The 18,504-nt window shown below is 54.4% G+C and overlaps 6 protein-coding genes across 6 annotated transcripts; 3 read left to right on the forward strand and 3 right to left on the reverse strand.

Moving 5' to 3' along the window:
• Positions 1 to 295: 295 nt before the first annotated feature.
• On the forward strand, positions 296 to 3,121 carry CkaCkLH20_09036 (prefoldin subunit; the record flags this gene model as incomplete). The annotated part of the gene is made up of 1 exon (XM_038891751.1): positions 296 to 3,121. One exon carries the CDS (start codon positions 296 to 298, stop codon positions 3,119 to 3,121), a length of 2,826 nt encoding a protein of 941 aa, XP_038743038.1.
• Positions 3,122 to 3,855: 734 nt separating this feature from the next.
• On the reverse strand, positions 3,856 to 4,765 carry CkaCkLH20_09037 (uncharacterized protein; the record flags this gene model as incomplete). Its single annotated transcript, XM_038891752.1, has 2 exons — positions 3,856 to 4,545; positions 4,601 to 4,765. 2 exons carry the CDS (start codon positions 4,763 to 4,765, stop codon positions 3,856 to 3,858), a joined length of 855 nt encoding a protein of 284 aa, XP_038743039.1.
• A 1,797-nt stretch (positions 4,766 to 6,562) lies between these two features.
• On the reverse strand, positions 6,563 to 9,384 carry CkaCkLH20_09038 (uncharacterized protein; the record flags this gene model as incomplete). Its single annotated transcript, XM_038891753.1, has 2 exons — positions 6,563 to 9,062; positions 9,149 to 9,384. The coding sequence occupies 2 exons, from the start codon at positions 9,382 to 9,384 to the stop codon at positions 6,563 to 6,565; spliced, it is 2,736 nt and encodes a 911-aa protein (XP_038743040.1).
• Positions 9,385 to 10,713: 1,329 nt separating this feature from the next.
• CkaCkLH20_09039 (dihydrolipoamide) lies at positions 10,714 to 12,247 on the forward strand (the record flags this gene model as incomplete). The annotated part of the gene is made up of 4 exons (XM_038891754.1): positions 10,714 to 10,956; positions 11,062 to 11,418; positions 11,493 to 11,885; positions 11,951 to 12,247. The coding sequence occupies 4 exons, from the start codon at positions 10,714 to 10,716 to the stop codon at positions 12,245 to 12,247; spliced, it is 1,290 nt and encodes a 429-aa protein (XP_038743041.1).
• Positions 12,248 to 12,619: 372 nt separating this feature from the next.
• CkaCkLH20_09040 (vacuolar protease a) lies at positions 12,620 to 13,944 on the reverse strand (the record flags this gene model as incomplete). Its single annotated transcript, XM_038891755.1, has 3 exons — positions 12,620 to 13,566; positions 13,631 to 13,784; positions 13,846 to 13,944. The coding sequence occupies 3 exons, from the start codon at positions 13,942 to 13,944 to the stop codon at positions 12,620 to 12,622; spliced, it is 1,200 nt and encodes a 399-aa protein (XP_038743042.1).
• Positions 13,945 to 16,211: 2,267 nt separating this feature from the next.
• CkaCkLH20_09041 (serine hydroxymethyltransferase) lies at positions 16,212 to 17,787 on the forward strand (the record flags this gene model as incomplete). Its single annotated transcript, XM_038891756.1, has 3 exons — positions 16,212 to 16,259; positions 16,319 to 16,734; positions 16,797 to 17,787. The coding sequence occupies 3 exons, from the start codon at positions 16,212 to 16,214 to the stop codon at positions 17,785 to 17,787; spliced, it is 1,455 nt and encodes a 484-aa protein (XP_038743043.1).
• Between the last annotated feature and the right edge of the window lie 717 nt (positions 17,788 to 18,504).

The following is an 18,504-nucleotide window of genomic DNA, read 5'->3' on the forward strand; positions in this document are numbered from 1 at the left end:
GGCAGCTTTTTGCGACCTACCTAGTATCTTGAACTTCTTTTGAGGCTCGCTGGCGAGAATGGGGCAATGCGGCTGCCTCCTATTTCTAGACCTCTCTCAGTTGTTTTGAACAAGGGCCGATGGGCATCTACGCCCTTTGGGCGAGCAGTGAGTCTTACTTTGTGCATAGGTCCATCAGAGCTAACCAAGCTATTTCCAGCACTTGCCTCGACGTACTGAACTCCGGTTCAGTCACGGTATCGCAGCCGCTCAACATCCCTCGCCAGACAACACCGTTCAATCACACGGTCCTAACTTGCCGTCCCCGATTCGCCGAACCCTTGCTCAGCACTCTGATGGGCTCGCCGCTGCCCTCGACTTTTATCGAGACCCCGAACAATTTTTATCCGATGCGAAGCCTGAAGATTTCGAGTTATTTGCCTCGCTCAGGCACACGGTTCGGGTGAGAAACATCTTGGCCCAGTATCTTGTGCGCCAGGTCTCCAACTTGGACCCAAGAATACGATATGTATTGTCCGACGAGAATTGGGCGGAAGGGTTGGAGCGCTTGGAACGCAAGGGATATACTTTGCAAGATGTGAAGCACTGGGCTTGGATCCTCATTCCGGACGACCCCGACAAGTGTGTGACAAGGTTTTTTCAGAAGTCGCAGCATCAACCGCTGTTCATACTTTACCACCTGCTCTCGGCGGAACCCGCCTTCACAAGCCCGGATTCACTCTGGGCTCTTTTGCAGTACTGCAGAAGATGGTACTCGACCGAATATAGGGTCTGGAAAAGAAACATTGGCCGATCCCTGTCTGACGAGACAGGTCAAAGTACCATGGACCATTTGCCTTCCGAGCAAGCGCCCCTTGACAGAACGGCGCACCATGTTCCTAAGGAGAAGAAGAATGCCGTTAGGCACCCGTCGTTGATGGATCTGGGAATGGATCCTCAACTATTCGGTAAATTGCTTTCCATGCTAAGCACGAACGCAAACCGACTGAGCTCCTCGGCGCTTCCAGCCATTGCCGACTTGGCCGTGTCATACATCAAGCAAATTGGGAAAGAAAGAAAACGCATTGACACAGGTTACAAATTGCAATGTGAGGTATTCAATGTCGCCTTGCAGGCTGTGTCTAGTCCCGCAATCCGGAAGTCTTACGACAGATCTGTTCACAGCTGGAGAGCTATTGCCACTTTGCTTGCATTTTCGTCCAGCTTAAAGGGGCAGCCTTTCATCATTGAGCGGGATAGCTACCGAGCGATTCGGCAAACCCTACTCTTACTGCCCAAGACCGATTCCGAGCGAGATACGGCCAGCGCTCTTGGGGCATCGTGGCCTGCTTACCGCATGTTGCGGGATGGAATGGAAGAGATGGCCGGAACCGAGGAGTACGTGAGCAGGGTTGTCAAGGCCGGCTATATGATGCAAGAGGCTGGCTACGCCAAAGACGATATCGACGTGACGACGGATATCCTGGGTGGTATGGCCCCCGATAACTCGCCGACCGTCCAAACGAGAGCCAACTACCCGTACCGCCTCCGCGTCGCCAACGCTCAATGGGCAGCGCTCATCCGCACAACACGGAATGCGCAAGAGGCGTGGATGGCCTTCCAACGCCCTCCAGAACCGGGCACGAAGCCCACCTTCAACGTGTACTGGGAATTACTTACCAAAATCGCGGCCAAGCCAGCTGGGCCCGAACACCATAATCTTCCCGGCGATGGAAGAGAAGTCTTTCCATACGACGATACGAATCTCACCGAATTTGAGAAAGGCAGGCTCACCCCGCCCACCGCACGCGCTTTGATCGCAGAGATGTTTCAATCCGGAGTAGTCCTCCAAGGACACCGCTTGCCGTCGCTCATTTCAAAGGCATATTCCATGCGTGAGGCTCTAGAATACTTAGATCACAGCGATCTAGAACCTGCGGCGAAGGAATGCATCAAAGTATGTATGATGGAGTTCGTGGAACCCCCGCCTTGGCTGGCGACGAAACACCATCAAAATGTCTTGCGGGCCTTCGTCAAGTTGCTTTGCGACCTGCAGCCAAACCGAACGGTGGAAATGGCTCAAAGGATGCCGATCAAACATTTTGGCCGTATCCATTATGCATTCCGGCTTGTCCAAACGGCGTGGTTACCGACAAGGTACAAGAACCGGGCGCCCTGGGAGCTGGTTCTGTATGCTCTAGCTCGACCAAAAGTTGCACTCAGCAGGGGGGGCCTCCAAGAAAACGAGTTGGAGGTTCTCACTATGGCTACCGAGGTCATAGAAATGGCGGAAACTCACGCTGCTTTGAATGTCGAGATGGTGAACGAGTTCGGCCGGACCATCTGGAAGGTAATGGCGTCGACCGTACCCATTTTATTGGCGGCTCAGTCCGCAAGTCCCGAAAACAGAAACTTGATGCGGATGTACGCCTCGCAAAACCCCGCTCACCAGATTCTCGAGCGGCCGTCCTCACACGATGACCAACGGTCCTGGCGTCAGATCCTGACCCCAGTCTTCAAGGGGCCGCTGTCGAAGAGCAGCCGACCATTAGACGCCATCATCCGGGAAGCCGCGCGCCATCTCAAGAAGGCCTGGAGAGCGGTGTCGACAATCGGACCAGCCTCCGATCCCATTCCCAACCTGGAAATCACCCCAACCAATATCAACAACTACATGCGCACGCTTGCCTACGTGGGCGACTACGAGGAGATGTTGCTGCTTCTGTACTGGACCCTTCGCGAATGGGTGCCAGCCTCTGGGAGTCTGACACTGCTGGAGCAGGACCGTTTGGCGAGAGTCTTTCGTTTGTTCCGGGCGTTCGCCGAGCCCATGCTGGGCGAGGACACGGTGGGGCCTTTGCGCGAGGAGATTATGGAACTCAGTCGCAGGGAGAGTGCCGGTATCATATACTGGCCTGCTGATGAGGAGATTGAGAATTACATTAGGAGTGATAAATGGGGTAACCATCAGAACCTGCGAGAGCTTCTCAATGTAGTGACGGAGATGGAAGCAGCAGCGCATGGATGGATATTCGATGAAGAGCAAGGTATGGAGGAAAGCGGGCATGTTGAACCACGTACCTGGAGACGTGGACTTGAGTTTGGTTTGCGGCATACAGTAATAGCATGGAAGACGATGTGAGCGAAGACCTGGGACATATCCAATTGTCACAATACAAACTATCTCTCTCATATGACCACAACAAAATGCGCTGGTATTGTTCGTATCACTTTGTTTAATTGAGAAATAGCATGGGGTTCAATGCCACTATTACTATGCAAGAACCGCGACAACGGTACTGGGTAAACGGCCACAGCTCCTTGAGAACATATGGCGACAGTCTACACACGGCTTCAGTGTGTACTCAGTCTCTACAAATGTGTCTTTTCCCTTGATAAATCAGTCCACCCCAAGGCCAGCCATATCTTGCTGACGGTGGTGTTTTCTCTTGACTCTTGATGAAGTTACAACTGGAAGATGTGAGGAGCCAATCCAATGCTTTCTTGCCTGTTTGGTCAGAGCCAGGCCAACCTTTCCTGAATCATCTTGGTTGATCTGCCCGGAGAACGACAGCCCGAATGGGGGAAGGTCTGTAAGAAGCTACGTTAGGCATCTCGCATCGTGGAGAGCACATAACGTGGAAGCCGCATAGTTGCACGATAGTACCACATAATAAAGGATTAAGTTTGCAATCTTTTCTAGTGATTAGAGCTCCGTGCCTGGATTACTTCAAGTTTCACCGAGCTGCAAAGAGCGTCCAGAACCCATGATATAGACGTGTCCTATCTGAGGAATATCGTTACTGCCGTTTCATTATTCATTAGCCAGGACCTGCCCGGGCGTGTGCCAATGTAGACCCCAAAGTGGCCAGCACCTCACATCAAACGACGTCTCTTCAAGGGCCTCGCCTCCTCCTCGTCCTCATCATCAAGATCGCTCTCGCTGCGACGACGCCGGCGACCCTCGTCCAGCTCCTCCCACTCCTTCTCATCCTCATGCTCGATGCTTGGAATAGCTACATCGGGACAATACATCGCGCCCAGCTCCTCCTCCGCATGCTGAAGTCTCTCCTTCGCCTCCGCAAGCGCATCCATCGTAGCCTCGAGGATGTCGACGGCGAGGTTGGGGTGCTTGAGAACGACGCTTTCGAGTCTCTTCTTGACGTTGCCGGAGCGCATGATGTCTCGGGCGACACCGCGAGGAATCTCCATCAGGTGGGACACGAAACGGGGGTTCTTGCCGAGGGTGGAGTAGAGCTCGTCGAGAACGGCCGGGAGGTCGACGTGGAATGTGAAGTTCTTGAACGCGGCGCACAAGGCGGCGGCGGACTCGGCGAAGAGGTCGGGGAGTTCGAGATCGAGGGCCATGGCGCAGACCCGGAGCGAGTAGAAGAGGGAGTGGTTTGCGTCATCCCACATTCCCTCGTCCTCGATGGCAAGCTGTGTCTCGGGAGCCTTGAAGATGACGCAATACTCGCCCGAGTAGAGGAAAGACAGGACGCCTTCGAGGGTCTCCGGCTCGAGATCAAGGTGGACAACGTCGACGCCGTGGGTCTCGTCATAGTGCTGTAAAGTCCATGTCAGCTTGCTAGGCACGTAGTGGCTTCGAGGTACGACTTACAATAGGGGACTCGAGAGCCAGCTCTCTGAGTTTGGCACACTGCATGAAAACAATGGCTCGGTGGACCTTGAACGTCTGCTCGCTGCCGTCTTTGCCAGTGCAAGCGAGGTGGATGTCGGAATACATCCCGGTGATAAGGAGGAACGAGAGATCCAGGCAACCCATTTTGAAAATTTGACTGACGAGAAGAGGCGAAATGAGGTAGTTCTTCGAGGTTGGAAGTTAGGTGAGGTTGCCTGCAACCTTTTGTAAAGAATTGGTTGAGTTGAAGACGGTGATTGCGTGTAAGTCGACAACGAGAATAACGAGATGAATTGGATAGGCTGCCAGCAACCTTTGCGACGATTATGAGGAATAAGAATGAGGAGAGAAAAGGCGTATGAGGGTATCGATGTCAGAAAAGAAGAAGCGAAATGTAGAAGAGAGGCAGTGGGAAGAGGTTGCAGGTTAGGAAGGCAGGAGAGAAGATTGAAGGTGAGATGAATTTAAGAGAGAGAAAAAGAGAGCAAACTTTTTTAACCGAGTTCAGAGAGGCTCGAATTCACCACAGACTTTCAAAATATTTCAGGGCTTAGTGAGAATAAAACAAAGGAAATCCGAGAAGAAAAAAAAGGGAGGAAGGAGCCGACTTACAACCAAGTTGCTCTTTCCCTCAAAATGAAGCTCAGTCAAAACTCAGAGTCTGGAACTTTTATGAGAGTCCACAGTGTCATTGTCATTCATAAACCTGTTCATGATATCTTTTCCTCGCTCGTCTCGTGCTTGAAATTGTCTTTGGTAAGTAGCCATAAGTCAGATAACTTGTCCGCGATGTTACCTCTGAGTTGAGACCAGACCCTTGACTTACACACTCACGCTCGCAAACAAACCTGCCAGACTCATCTCATCTTCGAATACAGTCTCTATGACTTTCCAGCAGTGTAGTAGATCCATAGACGCAGTAAACAGCCATGCCCCAACTCACACCAACACGTCGAAACCTTGAGGCTATTTCCGTCTCCGTCCTAGCGCAGTCGTTGACACGTTTTGGCTCCCATGTTTTCTTCTCTGGCGTTTCCTCAACGGCTGTCAAGATCGGTCAAACTCTGTCTTAGATTAGCTCACATTAGCTCGTCGACTCTGCTGCGGCATGCCACGAGTTCAACCGGCTTGCGAGGGGCGCTTCGGATGACGTGAAGAGGGGACGTGTTCGGACAAGAGACCAAAAACCTTGTCGTACAAACAAACTACAACTCGTAAATCAGCCCGGAATCTACGATAACTCGAGCAAAAGAAACATAATGCCATTAGTGCCACTTTTCTGATTAGGATGTAAGTACTCGGCTACCCCCACAAACTCTATACACTGAGCCAAGACTCGCTTCCTTCCCTGAACCATGAGCCCGTCCTCTCAATCCCCTCCCCCACGTGGACAGATAGAAAAAAAATAAACTGGAGGGAGACGTGACCAGTTGACCTGGGTTTTTCCAATAGAAAGAGGCCCTGCCGGCAATCATCTATGAGTCGCAACTCTCCACCGAAAGATAATTTCTAATAACACAAGGCCAGAACGCCGAAGAAAGGGCACAGAATTGAAGAAGTGCCTTGACTTTGAGCTTCTCATTTGTTATCCCTTGCCTGCCGGTCCATCACCAATTAGGCCACTCCCTCAACACTCGATGCAACGCCCGAGTCAGAAGACACCACCTGCAAAAGACATCACACACCAACTCCTAAAGCACGTCGCTTCTTAAATAATCAGACACCGTCAATGACACCAGTACGTTTGGTGGTGGCACATGTTCAGGGTTTCGAGCCCGGTCCTGTTCTTCTCGCTATCCACCCAGGTATGTTCGGTGGAAGAGGCACAGGCGTCACTTTAGACGGCAAAGGCCCTCCAACAGACGTGAGCCGCGGTCCCACTGGCAACGCCTGCAACCCTATCGGAGACGGCTGCAACCTCCGCAACGTCGGTCCGGCTTGCTATGCCGGTTTCCTCTGCTGCTGTTGGGGTATGACGGGTACAGGCACTGGCGTCACTTTGTGGGGGATAGGCGGCGTGCCATTTCTACCCGCACTACCGACGGGGCTTTGTGGCTTTGGCGTGGTGCCCGCAGCCATGCGAGCTCTCACATTTGGTGAACCATCCGAGGGGTCTTCGGCCGGAATGGCGGCTAAGCGCGCCTCGTGACCGCCTGCGATCATCTTATTTCCGAAAGCATTGCTTGTTTGCTGTGCAGCAGCTCGGAATCTAGCCTGTTCGGCTGCCATGCGCTTGCGATGATCTGTCTCATAACCGCCCATGTTGTATCCTGGCATGGTGTTCGGCGTATGCTGGGGCTGGTGGCTACCATTCGGGTACTGCTGGCGGTTGATAGGCGTACCGGGCATGTTTTGCTGGGGAGTCGCCCCATAATGGCGCTGCTGTTGATGCGGCGTTGGAGACTGATACTGACCAGCTGGAACCTGAGGAGACATGCGCGGCTGCATGTTATTGCCGTTAGCATAGTAGCCACCGTAGTTCGGTTGAGGGGTGCTGGGCGGTTGATGATGCTGCTGCTGATAAGGCTGTTGAAAAGGCTGCTGAAATCGAGTATTCGGCGTGCCATGCTGAGGAGTGCCCGCATACCCTGGGTACTGCGGCGGCCTTTGCTGCGATCCGTACTGAACGCCCTGATGACCGTAGGGTGTTTGTGCCTTTCCGACATGCTGCGCGTAATTTGTGTATCCATTGGCTGGGCGGTAGCCGCCTGGCTGACCGGGGCGCGGAGTTTGATGCGGAGGCATATGGTGGGGGGTACCACCGGGACGGGGCATTGAGCCTTGCTGCGGGGGCATCGGGGGTTGCTGACCGGGCCGGTAATAGTTGGTCGGGGCGATCGAAGGTGTTCGGGAGGGCGTGCCGTATTGGTTGGCTCCATATTGATTGTAAGGGGTGGATGCGCTTGGTGTGCGGTGCGGAGCCGGCCGGTTTTGAGGAACGGCAGCCACGTTTTGCTGTTGCCGCAAGCGTGCTTGAGCTGCTGCATCGTCCATAACGCCCTTGTACTGGTCTGTGCGGACCTCGAGCTTGGTACTGACAAGGAGCTGCTCAAGTTGATCGCCGTTGAGCTTGGCCACTGCGTAAGGGGGAAGGGTATTGATGATAAGACTTAATTGAGCCTTAAGAGTCTCGTACGTCGCCGTCTCCTCTTCTGTCGGCGTCGAGGCGGCACCGTGGGAAAGCATGTCACCGTTGACAGGGTCTGCGTACCGGTTCTGCGACGAGGGCAACGTGAGGTTGCGAATGCGCTGGTACGACAACAAGGTCTCAATCATGTCGGTGACATCATTGAGAAGGTCGTCGACTTCCTTCTCGGCAGGGTCCTTCTCCTTTGGCTTGGACACGACTTCATTCATGTCTTGCAGCGCCGGGTCCACGAGCCAATCGTCCCACTTCTCAATTGCCTCATTCACGAACTCTTCATCCACCTCCTTCTCAGTCTCTTGCTGCGCGGGCTCCTCGTCTTCGTACTGTTGCAGCTCGGACTCGATGAGTTTGTTGAAATTTCTTTGACCAGTCAATTGCCAGTGGAGACGACCGGCATGAGTTGATGGAATGACGGAGGTAGAGTCATCTCTGCAGGGGGCGAAGCTAGAAAAGGCACTACGGAAGAGTGACTCCATTTCGTTAACCTCGAGTTCGGCGGCCGAGGGTCTACGGCCCGCCAGGCTCTGGGCTCGCTCGCGTTGTCTCGTCTTGCTCTTCGATGATGGTGTCGCATTCGTGTAGTCCAGGTAGTAGCCGACAGCCACCTTTTTGCTAGAATAGGAATCATGGAAATACTTTGACTTCCCGGCGGGTTCGGGATGATAGAAGCCCAGGACATTGCCCTTGACCATCTGTTTGGGTTGCTTGGGCGGCTGCAACGGAGGCAGAGGCCTGCTAGAGGAGAAGAGGTCGCCCAGAGTCGCAGTTCGCTCGTTCGATCGCGTTGGTAGGACCCACGACGTCGAGACGGGTGGAGGAAGGTCCAACGGGGAAGCTTTGGCACCAGACGTTTGCTTTCCGGGTGTCTTCTTGGGCAAGCTCGAGAACAGTTGTTTGCCGTGAGGAGCGAGACCAAAGACGGTCAGAACAGCCTGACCCGAGATGGGGTCGGTTTGGGGCTTGGCATCAGTAGCCATCGCAGAGCTGTGCGGATAGGATATTTCTCGTCGGAGAAGGTCCATAGCCTTCTCCTGAAACTTCTTGGTTTGTATCGCAGCAGTACCATCGACCTCGTCATTGCTCTTATCGGACTGGGCGGACTGCAATTCCTTGAGCTGATCCCTAACAGCATTGACAAGGTCCGATGCGAGCTCCTCCAGATGCGCGTACTTGTCGTGAGTAAATTTGTCGGCGATGGAGGTGGAACTCTCTGCCTTTTGGCGTTTCGCGTCGGGCTGGTCTGCATCGGGTTCGGGGAGCGGACGCTTCAGAATTGATGGGTTTGCATCGAAACTACGGAGTGCAAGTCAGTCAAATGCAGCTTTCCAAGGCGAAGGGGGAACGGAGGCGCCGCAAAGGGCGCACGAGGGCTAGCTTACCTGCTCAGGGCGGTATAATAGTTCCGAATAGCCTCTTTCTTATTTTCGTGCGACACTTGGGGCGCTTCGATATCGACCTCCATCTTTTCGGGCTCATCGCCGTTCGCTTCATCGCCGTCGTCGGCGTCGTCGCGCTTTCTTTTGACGGGCAGGACAGACTGGGGCTCGGGCTGGGGGGACTCAGCATGGTCCGGTCCAGGGATGCCGTTCGCCTGGACCGAATCCGGCTGCGCCATTGTGAAGCGTGATGTATCGCGTTCGCGGGGGAGTGGTGGTGGGTTTCGCGATGTTCGGGCTCGTCGATCGGGTCTTTGGTTCGTTGTTGCGCGGGACGACGGGGGTGGCAGGTCGCCCAGTGGAGGGATTCCAGTCGCGACGCGCGAGGTTCGTCGGTCGGTCGGTTGGTGGAACTCCAAAACCTTTTTTCGTCAAGCGTCGCGAGTCCAGTCGTTTGGGGGAGCCTTTTCATCCAAAAACACACTCAAAGGCAAGCAAAAACACCTGCGGAACAACAGGGGTCCATCGATGTCGCCGTTTAATGATTTTTTTTCGCCTTGCAAATGCTCCTGGAGCAATTCCTCGGTGATTGTTGGGGGGCTGCACTCAGAAGGATCTGTCTTGATCGTACTGCTGCGGAAAGAACTAGGGAACGCTAAGATTGGCGCCAAGTGGGTCCGCTCACGTGATTGGACTGGCCTCCGATGAAGGGACACTGGAGGTGGTTGCTGGTCTGCGCGTCCACACGTCCCTTCCATTTGCTGTCATTTGCTGCCGCATGCACCTGGTAAGGCAGGCAAAGGCAAGTAAGGTAGGTACCACCTTGCTTCGTTGACCACAAAGCATCGACACATCTGCATACACCACTCATGTAAAATGCTTAACAAATCAAGGTTTTCATTACAGGTGGATGTCTGCCAGCCGAAGTATCCCCAGATTTTGGAAGGCGGACCCTTTTCTGCGGGTTGGAATCGACCCCGGAATTAGGTGCTGCCTACGTACACTCTGAACAAGTGAGATCACTCTGGATTTAAACATGGGCAGAGAAGACTAGCAGCGTATGAAGTCTACATCTTTCAGACATGCGAAATCTATGGTAAAAATAGCCAATAAGGATACCTACTGTTCAGAGTCGCATAAGAAGACCTACCGGCATACTGACCTCCCAAAACACCCTGCACTATAAGTGAGCAAAACACTATTGTAAATTCCCAACCCGCGTGTACTAAAGTAGGTAATCAAGTCATACTCCCGTAGTGCAAGTAAGTATACCAATTATACCCTAGCAGGCGGTTGGCAGAATAGCAAGGTCATTTGGACGTGGTGGTTCTACTCAAAGTGTCCCTGTTTTTCTAGCACCCGCGGGCCTAATTACCAAATACCTAGGTAAAGAACCTATGCTGGAACACGGCTACCGCTAAACCCAAGCCGAAAAAAGCTGCTCCCGACAGCACCCGAAAAAACACGCCGCGCTTTTGGTTACCTCATAGCAGGTTTCCTCCCACATCTGTCGCTATCCTCTCAGCTCTCTCTTGTTCCCTTCAGCCTCGGTCGTCAAATCCGTCACGATGCTCTCGAGAAGTCTTAGAACCACCGCGCGCCTGGTGCCGCTCCGCCGGTATCCCGCCGCGCGCGCCATGCCGCTGCAGCTGCCCCAGATGATGCAGCACGTCCGCAACTATGCCGATAAGCTTGTCCAAGTGCCGCAGATGGCCGAGTCCATATCCGAAGGCACTCTCAAGCAGTGGTCCAAGCAGATCGGCGAGTTCGTCGAGCAGGATGAGGAAATCGCAACCATCGAGACCGACAAAGTACGTCTTCCCGCTCTCGGTTTCACCTTCTCCCAGGGGCTGGCTCTCTGCCTGTCTACCCCTTCTCCTGCTGCTCAACCGCGTTACTGACTCCCATGCCCACAGATTGACGTTGCTGTCAACGCCCCCGAGGCCGGTGTCATCAAGGAGTTCTTGGTCAACGAGGAGGACACTGTAACGGTCGGCCAAGATATCGTCAAGCTCGAGCTTGGCGGCGAGAAGCCCGCCGAAAGCAAAGAGGCAGGCGAGAAGAAGGAGGGCGGCGACAAGCCCGCCCCGGAACCCGAATCGAAGCCCGAAGCCCCCAAATCGGAGTCGAAACCCGAGCCCAAGAATGAGCCTCAACAAGAGAGCAAGCCGGCTGCCCCAGCCAAGGAGACCAAGGAGCCGTCCAAGCCCGCGCCCGCTCCCCCGAAGGAGAGCAGCTCTGGCCCGACCCTGGGCAGCCGCGAGGAGCGCCGTGTACGTTTCTATTCGACTCGATACCAGGCGTTGCTAGCCTCACGCTCGTGACATAAGCTGATTCTTCTGGACAGGTAAAAATGAACCGCATGCGCCTTCGTATTGCCGAGCGTCTCAAGCAGTCGCAGAACACGGCAGCCTCGCTCACCACATTCAACGAGGTTGACATGTCGTCCCTCATCGAGTTCCGCAAGCTCTACCGCGACGACGTCCTGAAGAAGACGGGCGTCAAGCTGGGCTTCATGAGCGCTTTCTCCCGAGCTTGCGTCCTGGCCATGCGTGACATTCCCGCCGTGAACGCATCCATCGAGGGTCCCAACGGTGGCGACACGATTGTGTACCGCGACTACGTCGATATCAGCGTGGCCGTTGCCACCGAGAAGGGTCTCGTTACCCCCGTTGTTCGCAACACTGAGTCTCTCGACATGCTGGGTATCGAGAAGGCCATCGCGGACATGGGCAAGAAGGTACGTTTCAAATTCAAAGTGCAATTTTACAGTATAGACGGCGATATTGACCCGCGCGATTACAGGCACGAGACAACAAGCTCACGATCGAGGATATGGCCGGCGGTACTTTCACCATCAGCAACGGCGGCGTTTTCGGTTCCCTCATGGGCACACCCATCATCAACCTTCCCCAGACCGCCGTGCTGGGTCTCCACGCCGTCAAGGAGAAGCCCGTTGCTGTCAACGGAAAGATCGAGATCCGCCCCATGATGTACCTGGCTCTTACTTACGACCACCGTCTTCTTGACGGTAGGGAAGCGGTTCAGTTCTTAGTTAAGGTCAAGGAGTACATCGAGGACCCTAGACGCATGCTTCTGTAAATAGCTTGCGCCGCATATCGAATGAAGTTTCAGCATTTTTAAGTCGATTCCTGTCCTCTACTGAGAACGGAGAAGGGATACCGAATTGTGGGCAGGCATGGGTGCAATTCCTGGGGATGCGGGACTGACGCTGACGCTAACGCTGTCACTCACTACGTTCTGGAACTTCCCCCAAAACATGACTAAACAGCTCATAGCAGACATTACGATAACATCACTATACACGATCTGTAATTGAGCGCAAAGATGCAACTATTTGGTATTCGCACACTGGTGTCCAGACTAGCAACCTAGGTAGATAAAATTACAGCCACCACCCGAATCCCCATGAAGTCGACATTGAATCAAGGAAAAAGTGTTATGTGTAGGCGTTTATTTCTTCGCCTTGGCCAGACCAACGGCGTTCTTGCCGAGGTCGTAAACAGAGTACCACCTGCGCAGGAAGGCATCTCCCAGAATAACGAGGGGGCCGACCGGCTCGGGGAAGTCCATGCCCTGGAAGGTGGAAATGCAGCTGCCAGAGACCTCCAGAATGTAGTCGTAGGCAGAGATGCTGAAGTTGTAACCGGCAAGGGTGAAGGTGATGTCAGGAAGCTCGGCGCGCTTGTCGCACTCAACAGAGTACTGGCCGTTGAAGCCCTTCTTGGCACCAATCTCCTTGTTGAGCAGCTCAGCAAGAGCAGAGGGAAGAACGTTCAGGGAAGTTCCGGTGTCAAGGATGGCACCGTGGCCCTCGAGGTCGGCGGTCTCGTCACCAAGAGTGATGGCGTCGAGGTCGACCTCCCAGTAAGCCTTGCGGCGGAGAGGAATGTAGGTAACCTTGCCCTCGTAGTGAGAGTCATCAATACCGCCAAAGACGGCCTCGCTCTCATCACCCTCGTCGTTGGTGTCACCAAGGTAGAAGGCGAAGACGGGCTCGTCAATGGCCTTCTGGTTGACCATCTGGTAGAAGGGGGGAACGATCTTGTTGACAGAGATGGTGTCATAACCAAGACCGAGGATGCCGTCGAAGCGACCGAAGGCGAAGGCCAGACCGGGCTCGCTGGTGGCCTCGGCAAAGTCCTGCTTCTTGATCTTGATGTCGCCGATGGAAACATCATCCTGGGACACAAAGCCAGTCAAGCTGCCGGAGCCGTAGTGGATCTCGAACTCGGAGCCGTTGGACTTGTAGGTGGAGGAAGACGAAGAGTCGTACTTGGAGTGGAGGTAGCAGGCGATGCTGCCGCACTGCTGGGAAGGAACCCAGAGGTTGGAGCTACCAGTGTCCAAGACGACCTTGAAGTTCTGGGGAGGAGTGCCGATGGTAATCTCGGAGAAGTCTGGAAGAAATGGCGTTAGTTGGGATGGACAAATGCATGATAATTCCGGATACTGCGGACGTACACTGAGCATTCATGAAGTTGCTCACAGGCACCGGGTGCTCGCCGTTGCTCTTGATGGGCTTCTGGTTGAACATGGCATCGGCGTGGTTCTGAGGACGAGCGCCCATGTACTTCTGGCCCAGAGAGCGGACCTGGTGCTCGATGGGGGCAGAGCTCTGGATGGAATCTGGTCAGCAAACGGATTTGATGATGTGAGCGATGTTGGGACAAACGCACCAGTTGCTCCTCGAGGGGAACCTTCTTGAGCTTCAGCTTGTGGACTTCGGCCTGGGCGGTGCCCAACAGGACGGCCGCGGTGAGGAGAGCGCTCTTCATCGTGGCTGACAACAACAACCTCAGTTATCCAATATACGATTATTCGGCGGCCTGCGTCTTTGAGCTGTTGATGTTTGGGGTTGATGGGAGGTGACAGAGGAGATGGAGGAGGATGATGATGTGTTGACGGGGGGAAGATGCGGAAGCTGGGGCGGCGCAGGTACCTATTAAGTACCTTACGTAGGTACCTCGCCTCGGGGAAGCAGCGTGACCTGCCACCCGCCTCCGCAATGTGCAATCCTGGGCAAGCGTCCAGTGTGAAGGGACGCTGCTGCACACCTTGCTGCGACGAATGACGCACTAGGTTCCGATAGGTAGGCGCGGCTTATCAGAAAGCTGGAGGGCCCACTTGTTAATTGGCTGGGGAACAGAGCCAGGCACGCAAACCGAGACAGAGCTCCTCCGAGCTCTCACACACACGGTGACACTCACACTCCCCCGGCCGTCTTCCAAGCAACGCAACCAAAGCTCATATGAGGCGAGGCACCCAGACAGAGAGCTTGCGTGTCTGATCGCGTGTCCCTGCAGCTTCTTTGCAGCCTGGAGGCCGTTTTGTGTCGTCTGTCTGCAGCGCTGCTATCTGGCTATCTGGTAAACCGATAGAAGATGATTTCTACATCGCGCCAGTCACGACTGTCAGTCTGACATGACGTGACGCGATGACCAGGTGGATTGATGGGACAGACAAGGTCCTCGCTTGTCCATTGTCCATGTTGTTTCTCGTTCCTCCGTTGGTACGGATACTTTGACTGGCAGATCAGGTGCCCGTAGCTCAAAGTACCCAGCTACTTTACCTCCCAAGGTTTGTAACCAAACAACTCAACCTCGCCATGAAATGCTGGGCCGGGCTAGGACTGGGACACCCGGATGAGGATGCTCCATGCTTGGTGCTGGTGCTGGTGCTGCGTGGAAGCTATGGTGCCTGGCCGGACCAAGGCAAAACGCCATTGGCGCCTTGGTACCTGAGGCCATCAGTTCCATCAGATGTCTCGGAGCTCGGTCCTAATGTGGGTGCGATGGATGGCTGGTTACTCGGATGACTCAGCAAGTTGACCTTGACCGAAACCCGGTTCTTGTGAGACCTTGGATTCGAGGGAGGGCATCGTCAGCCAACAGCTCTTCAAATCATGATAGCGCCAACCGCAACCGCGCGATGCTTGCCAGAGAAGTGTGGGAGGTCGGCAGCTCGCCTGCCAGCCACAACTCTGTGCCTCGACTGAAAATTAGAGATTGAGGCTACGAGGTTATGTTGCATTGACTTTTATTTCGACAGCTGCCCAGTCTCCTTGGTTACGCAGTGCCTCTGGCCTATCAGCGCTCTGCTTGAAATGAGCTCTTAGACTTTGCAACGTCTGACTTGAACCGCGCCGACATCGCAACTGACGTCTCAGGTCACTATCAACTGATTTTTTTTTCTCTTGTTTATGAGATGCCCAAAACATGTGACCGGTAGAATCTTTTCGAGCGACGTCAGCAGCAGTTTGTTCTCCAATACGCATTGCTCCATCGTAGCTGTGTCCGGTGCACGCAGCTTTGATAGCACATGAGTCCCTCCAGCTTTAACAAATATCTAATCTAACCATGCACTTACATGTGAGGGAGTTATACCTGCTTTTCGAAGCATTAAACGCTCGAGTTGACTCACACACAACTGGATTGCCACAACTGAAGCCATCACCATTGCCACATCGTCCGAAGCATCCCGGCTGGGCCGAAACTTCACGATGGTTACCCTTAGTCAAGTGAGCAACAAAACGGACGAGACCCCTCCTCAGACTCAGACGCGAACACAACGGCCCCGTTTCTCGTTGACTCGCGGCACCGTTCCAGAAATCGGAGTCATGGTGCCCCGCCACTAAAGCGAGTCCAGGGATAATGTGCCGGGCGCTATTAGCGCATCATTTTCACCTCCAAGACCCTCTGGAGTCCTGGACTGCCGCTGGAATTCACACGTTCAGCGACCCTGACCGCTGAGGGGCGCGAGCCACTTCGTTTTCTACTTAGCACCGCGTCGCCATCGACCCCGCCAATCAAACCCCGCCATACCCCACCGCTTCCGTTGAGAATGCGGCCATTCACATTTTGCTCCCTCCGATATTTTCCCAAATTTTTTCGCAAGCTTTAACCCTTCCTTCCCAACCTTGCTGGCCTCTTCTCTGTCCTCTCCTTTTTCTTCTTTTATATACCAACCTCCTCACTGCCATTGCTTGCGTGAACCATTCGATCTTCACCTTTCCCAAGCACCTCCCGCAATACCACAACTCACAATGGCTGCCAATGGCTCTACCTACTCCCTCCCCGTCTCCCACAAGGAGGTCAGTTTCCTCTGCTACCCCGCCATCATGCGAGAACGTCCTTACTGACTCACTCCCAGATGTTGGAGAAGTCTCTGATCGAGTCCGACCCTGAGGTCGCCGAGATCATGAAGGAGGAGATTCAGCGCCAGCGCGAGTCCATCATCCTCATCGCCTCCGAGAACGTCACCTCCCGTGCCGTCTTCGATGCCCTCGGCTCTCCCATGTCCAACAAGTACTCTGAGGGCTACCCCGGCGCCAGATACTACGGCGGCAACCAGCACATCGACCAGATCGAGAACCTCTGCCAGAAGCGTGCCCTCCACACCTTCAACCTCGACTCCTCCAAGTGGGGTGTCAACGTCCAGTGCCTGTCTGGCTCTCCTGCCAACCTCCAGGTCTACCAGGCCATCATGCCCGTTCACGGTCGCCTCATGGGTCTCGACCTCCCCCACGGCGGTCACTTGTCCCACGGCTACCAGACCCCCCAGCGCAAGTGAGTGAACTGCCCGCGTACCTCAATCGGTCGAGTCCAGCATGCTGACAATCCGTCTCCAGGATCTCTGCCGTCTCTACCTACTTCGAGACCATGCCCTACCGCGTTAACCTCGAGACCGGCATTATTGACTACGAAGAGCTCCAGAAGGACGCCATCCTCTTCCGCCCCAAGGTCCTCGTTGCCGGTACCTCTGCCTACTGCCGCCTGATCGACTATGGCCGCATGCGCAAGATCGCTGACTCCGTCGGTGCCTACCTCGTCGTCGACATGGCTCACATCTCTGGTTTGATCGCCGCCGGCGTCATCCCCTCTCCCTTCGAGCACGCCGACATCGTCACTACCACCACCCACAAGTCTCTCCGTGGCCCCCGTGGTGCCATGATCTTCTTCCGCAAGGGTGTCCGCTCCGTTGACGCCAAGACTGGCAAGGAGACCCTCTACGACCTCGAGAACCCCATCAACTTCTCCGTCTTCCCTGGTCACCAGGGTGGCCCCCACAACCACACCATCACTGCTCTCACTGTTGCCCTGAAGCAGGCTGCCAGCCCCGACTTCAAGGCCTACCAGCAGCAGGTCATCGACAACGCCAAGGCTCTCGAGAACAAGTTCAAGGCCCTCGGCCACAAGCTTGTCGCCGACGGCACCGACTCTCACATGGTCCTCCTCGACCTCCGCCAGCACAGCCTGGACGGTGCCCGTGTCGAGGCCGTTCTCGAGCAGATCAACATTGCCTGCAACAAGAACTCCATCCCTGGCGACAAGTCTGCCCTTACCCCCTGCGGTATCCGTATCGGTACCCCTGCCATGACCTCCCGTGGCTTCGGCACCCAGGACTTCGAGCGCGTCGGTGCCTACATCGACGAGTCTATCAAGATCTGCAAGGAGGTCCAGGCTTCTCTGCCCAAGGAGGCCAACAAGCTTAAGGACTTCAAGGCCCAGGTCGCCAGCGGCAACGTTGCCAAGATCAACGACCTCCGCAAGGAGATCGCCGCCTGGAGCTGCGGCTTCCCCCTCCCTGTTGAGGGCTGGCGTGTCGACGCTGGCATCTAAACGATGTTCAGCGACTCGTAGACTTGCGCCACTCATGCTAGGGAGTGGCGTGCTGGATTTAGGGAGAGTTGGATTGATACCACATTGGGCTTACATGCCCAGTTCAACAAAAATGGTTCACAAGGGATAAACAAGCGTGAGGCGACTCATGCATGACATTTAACATGGCTCATGAAAGGGAAGGTGTTCTTCAACACTACATGCATTTTCTTCAGGCGTTTCAACTCTTTTTGTTTTAGCGGAAACCAAAATACCGGGAGGGTAAAACAAAAATCTTCGGAGGGGCGGGAGTTGGGTGGCGTTCTCAACTTCGGCACTTTTTTTTAGGTAGAGACTGCTTCAACGCGGTCCAAGGATCAATGAAATCAACCCATTGACTTGCACCTTTGTTCTCGATGCGCAGACACTATTGTGAGGCAAAGATTCGAATTGATGTCTGAGGCCAGGTTTACGATAGCTTCTTGTTCGAGGTCGTCGTTCATTCATTCCAATGCAAGGAATTGAGTTCGTGGCACGCGACCTGCCCGTCCTGGCGTTGCTTAGTGTGCGCCTTCGAAGACTTAGTTGACAATGAGAGGCTTTTCTAAGTGAGATCCCTGTTTGATAACAATGCGTTGTTCTTCTGCTATTGTTGTGGTCGCTATTGTTCCTTCACGTCAACAAGACTTACATCAAGAACGACGGCTTATAAGTTGAGGGTTTCTCGGGAATGATAGA

Source organism: Colletotrichum karsti (genome assembly GCF_011947395.1).
Source record: "Colletotrichum karsti strain CkLH20 chromosome Unknown Scaffold31, whole genome shotgun sequence".
Lineage (NCBI taxonomy): Eukaryota > Fungi > Ascomycota > Sordariomycetes > Glomerellales > Glomerellaceae > Colletotrichum > Colletotrichum karsti.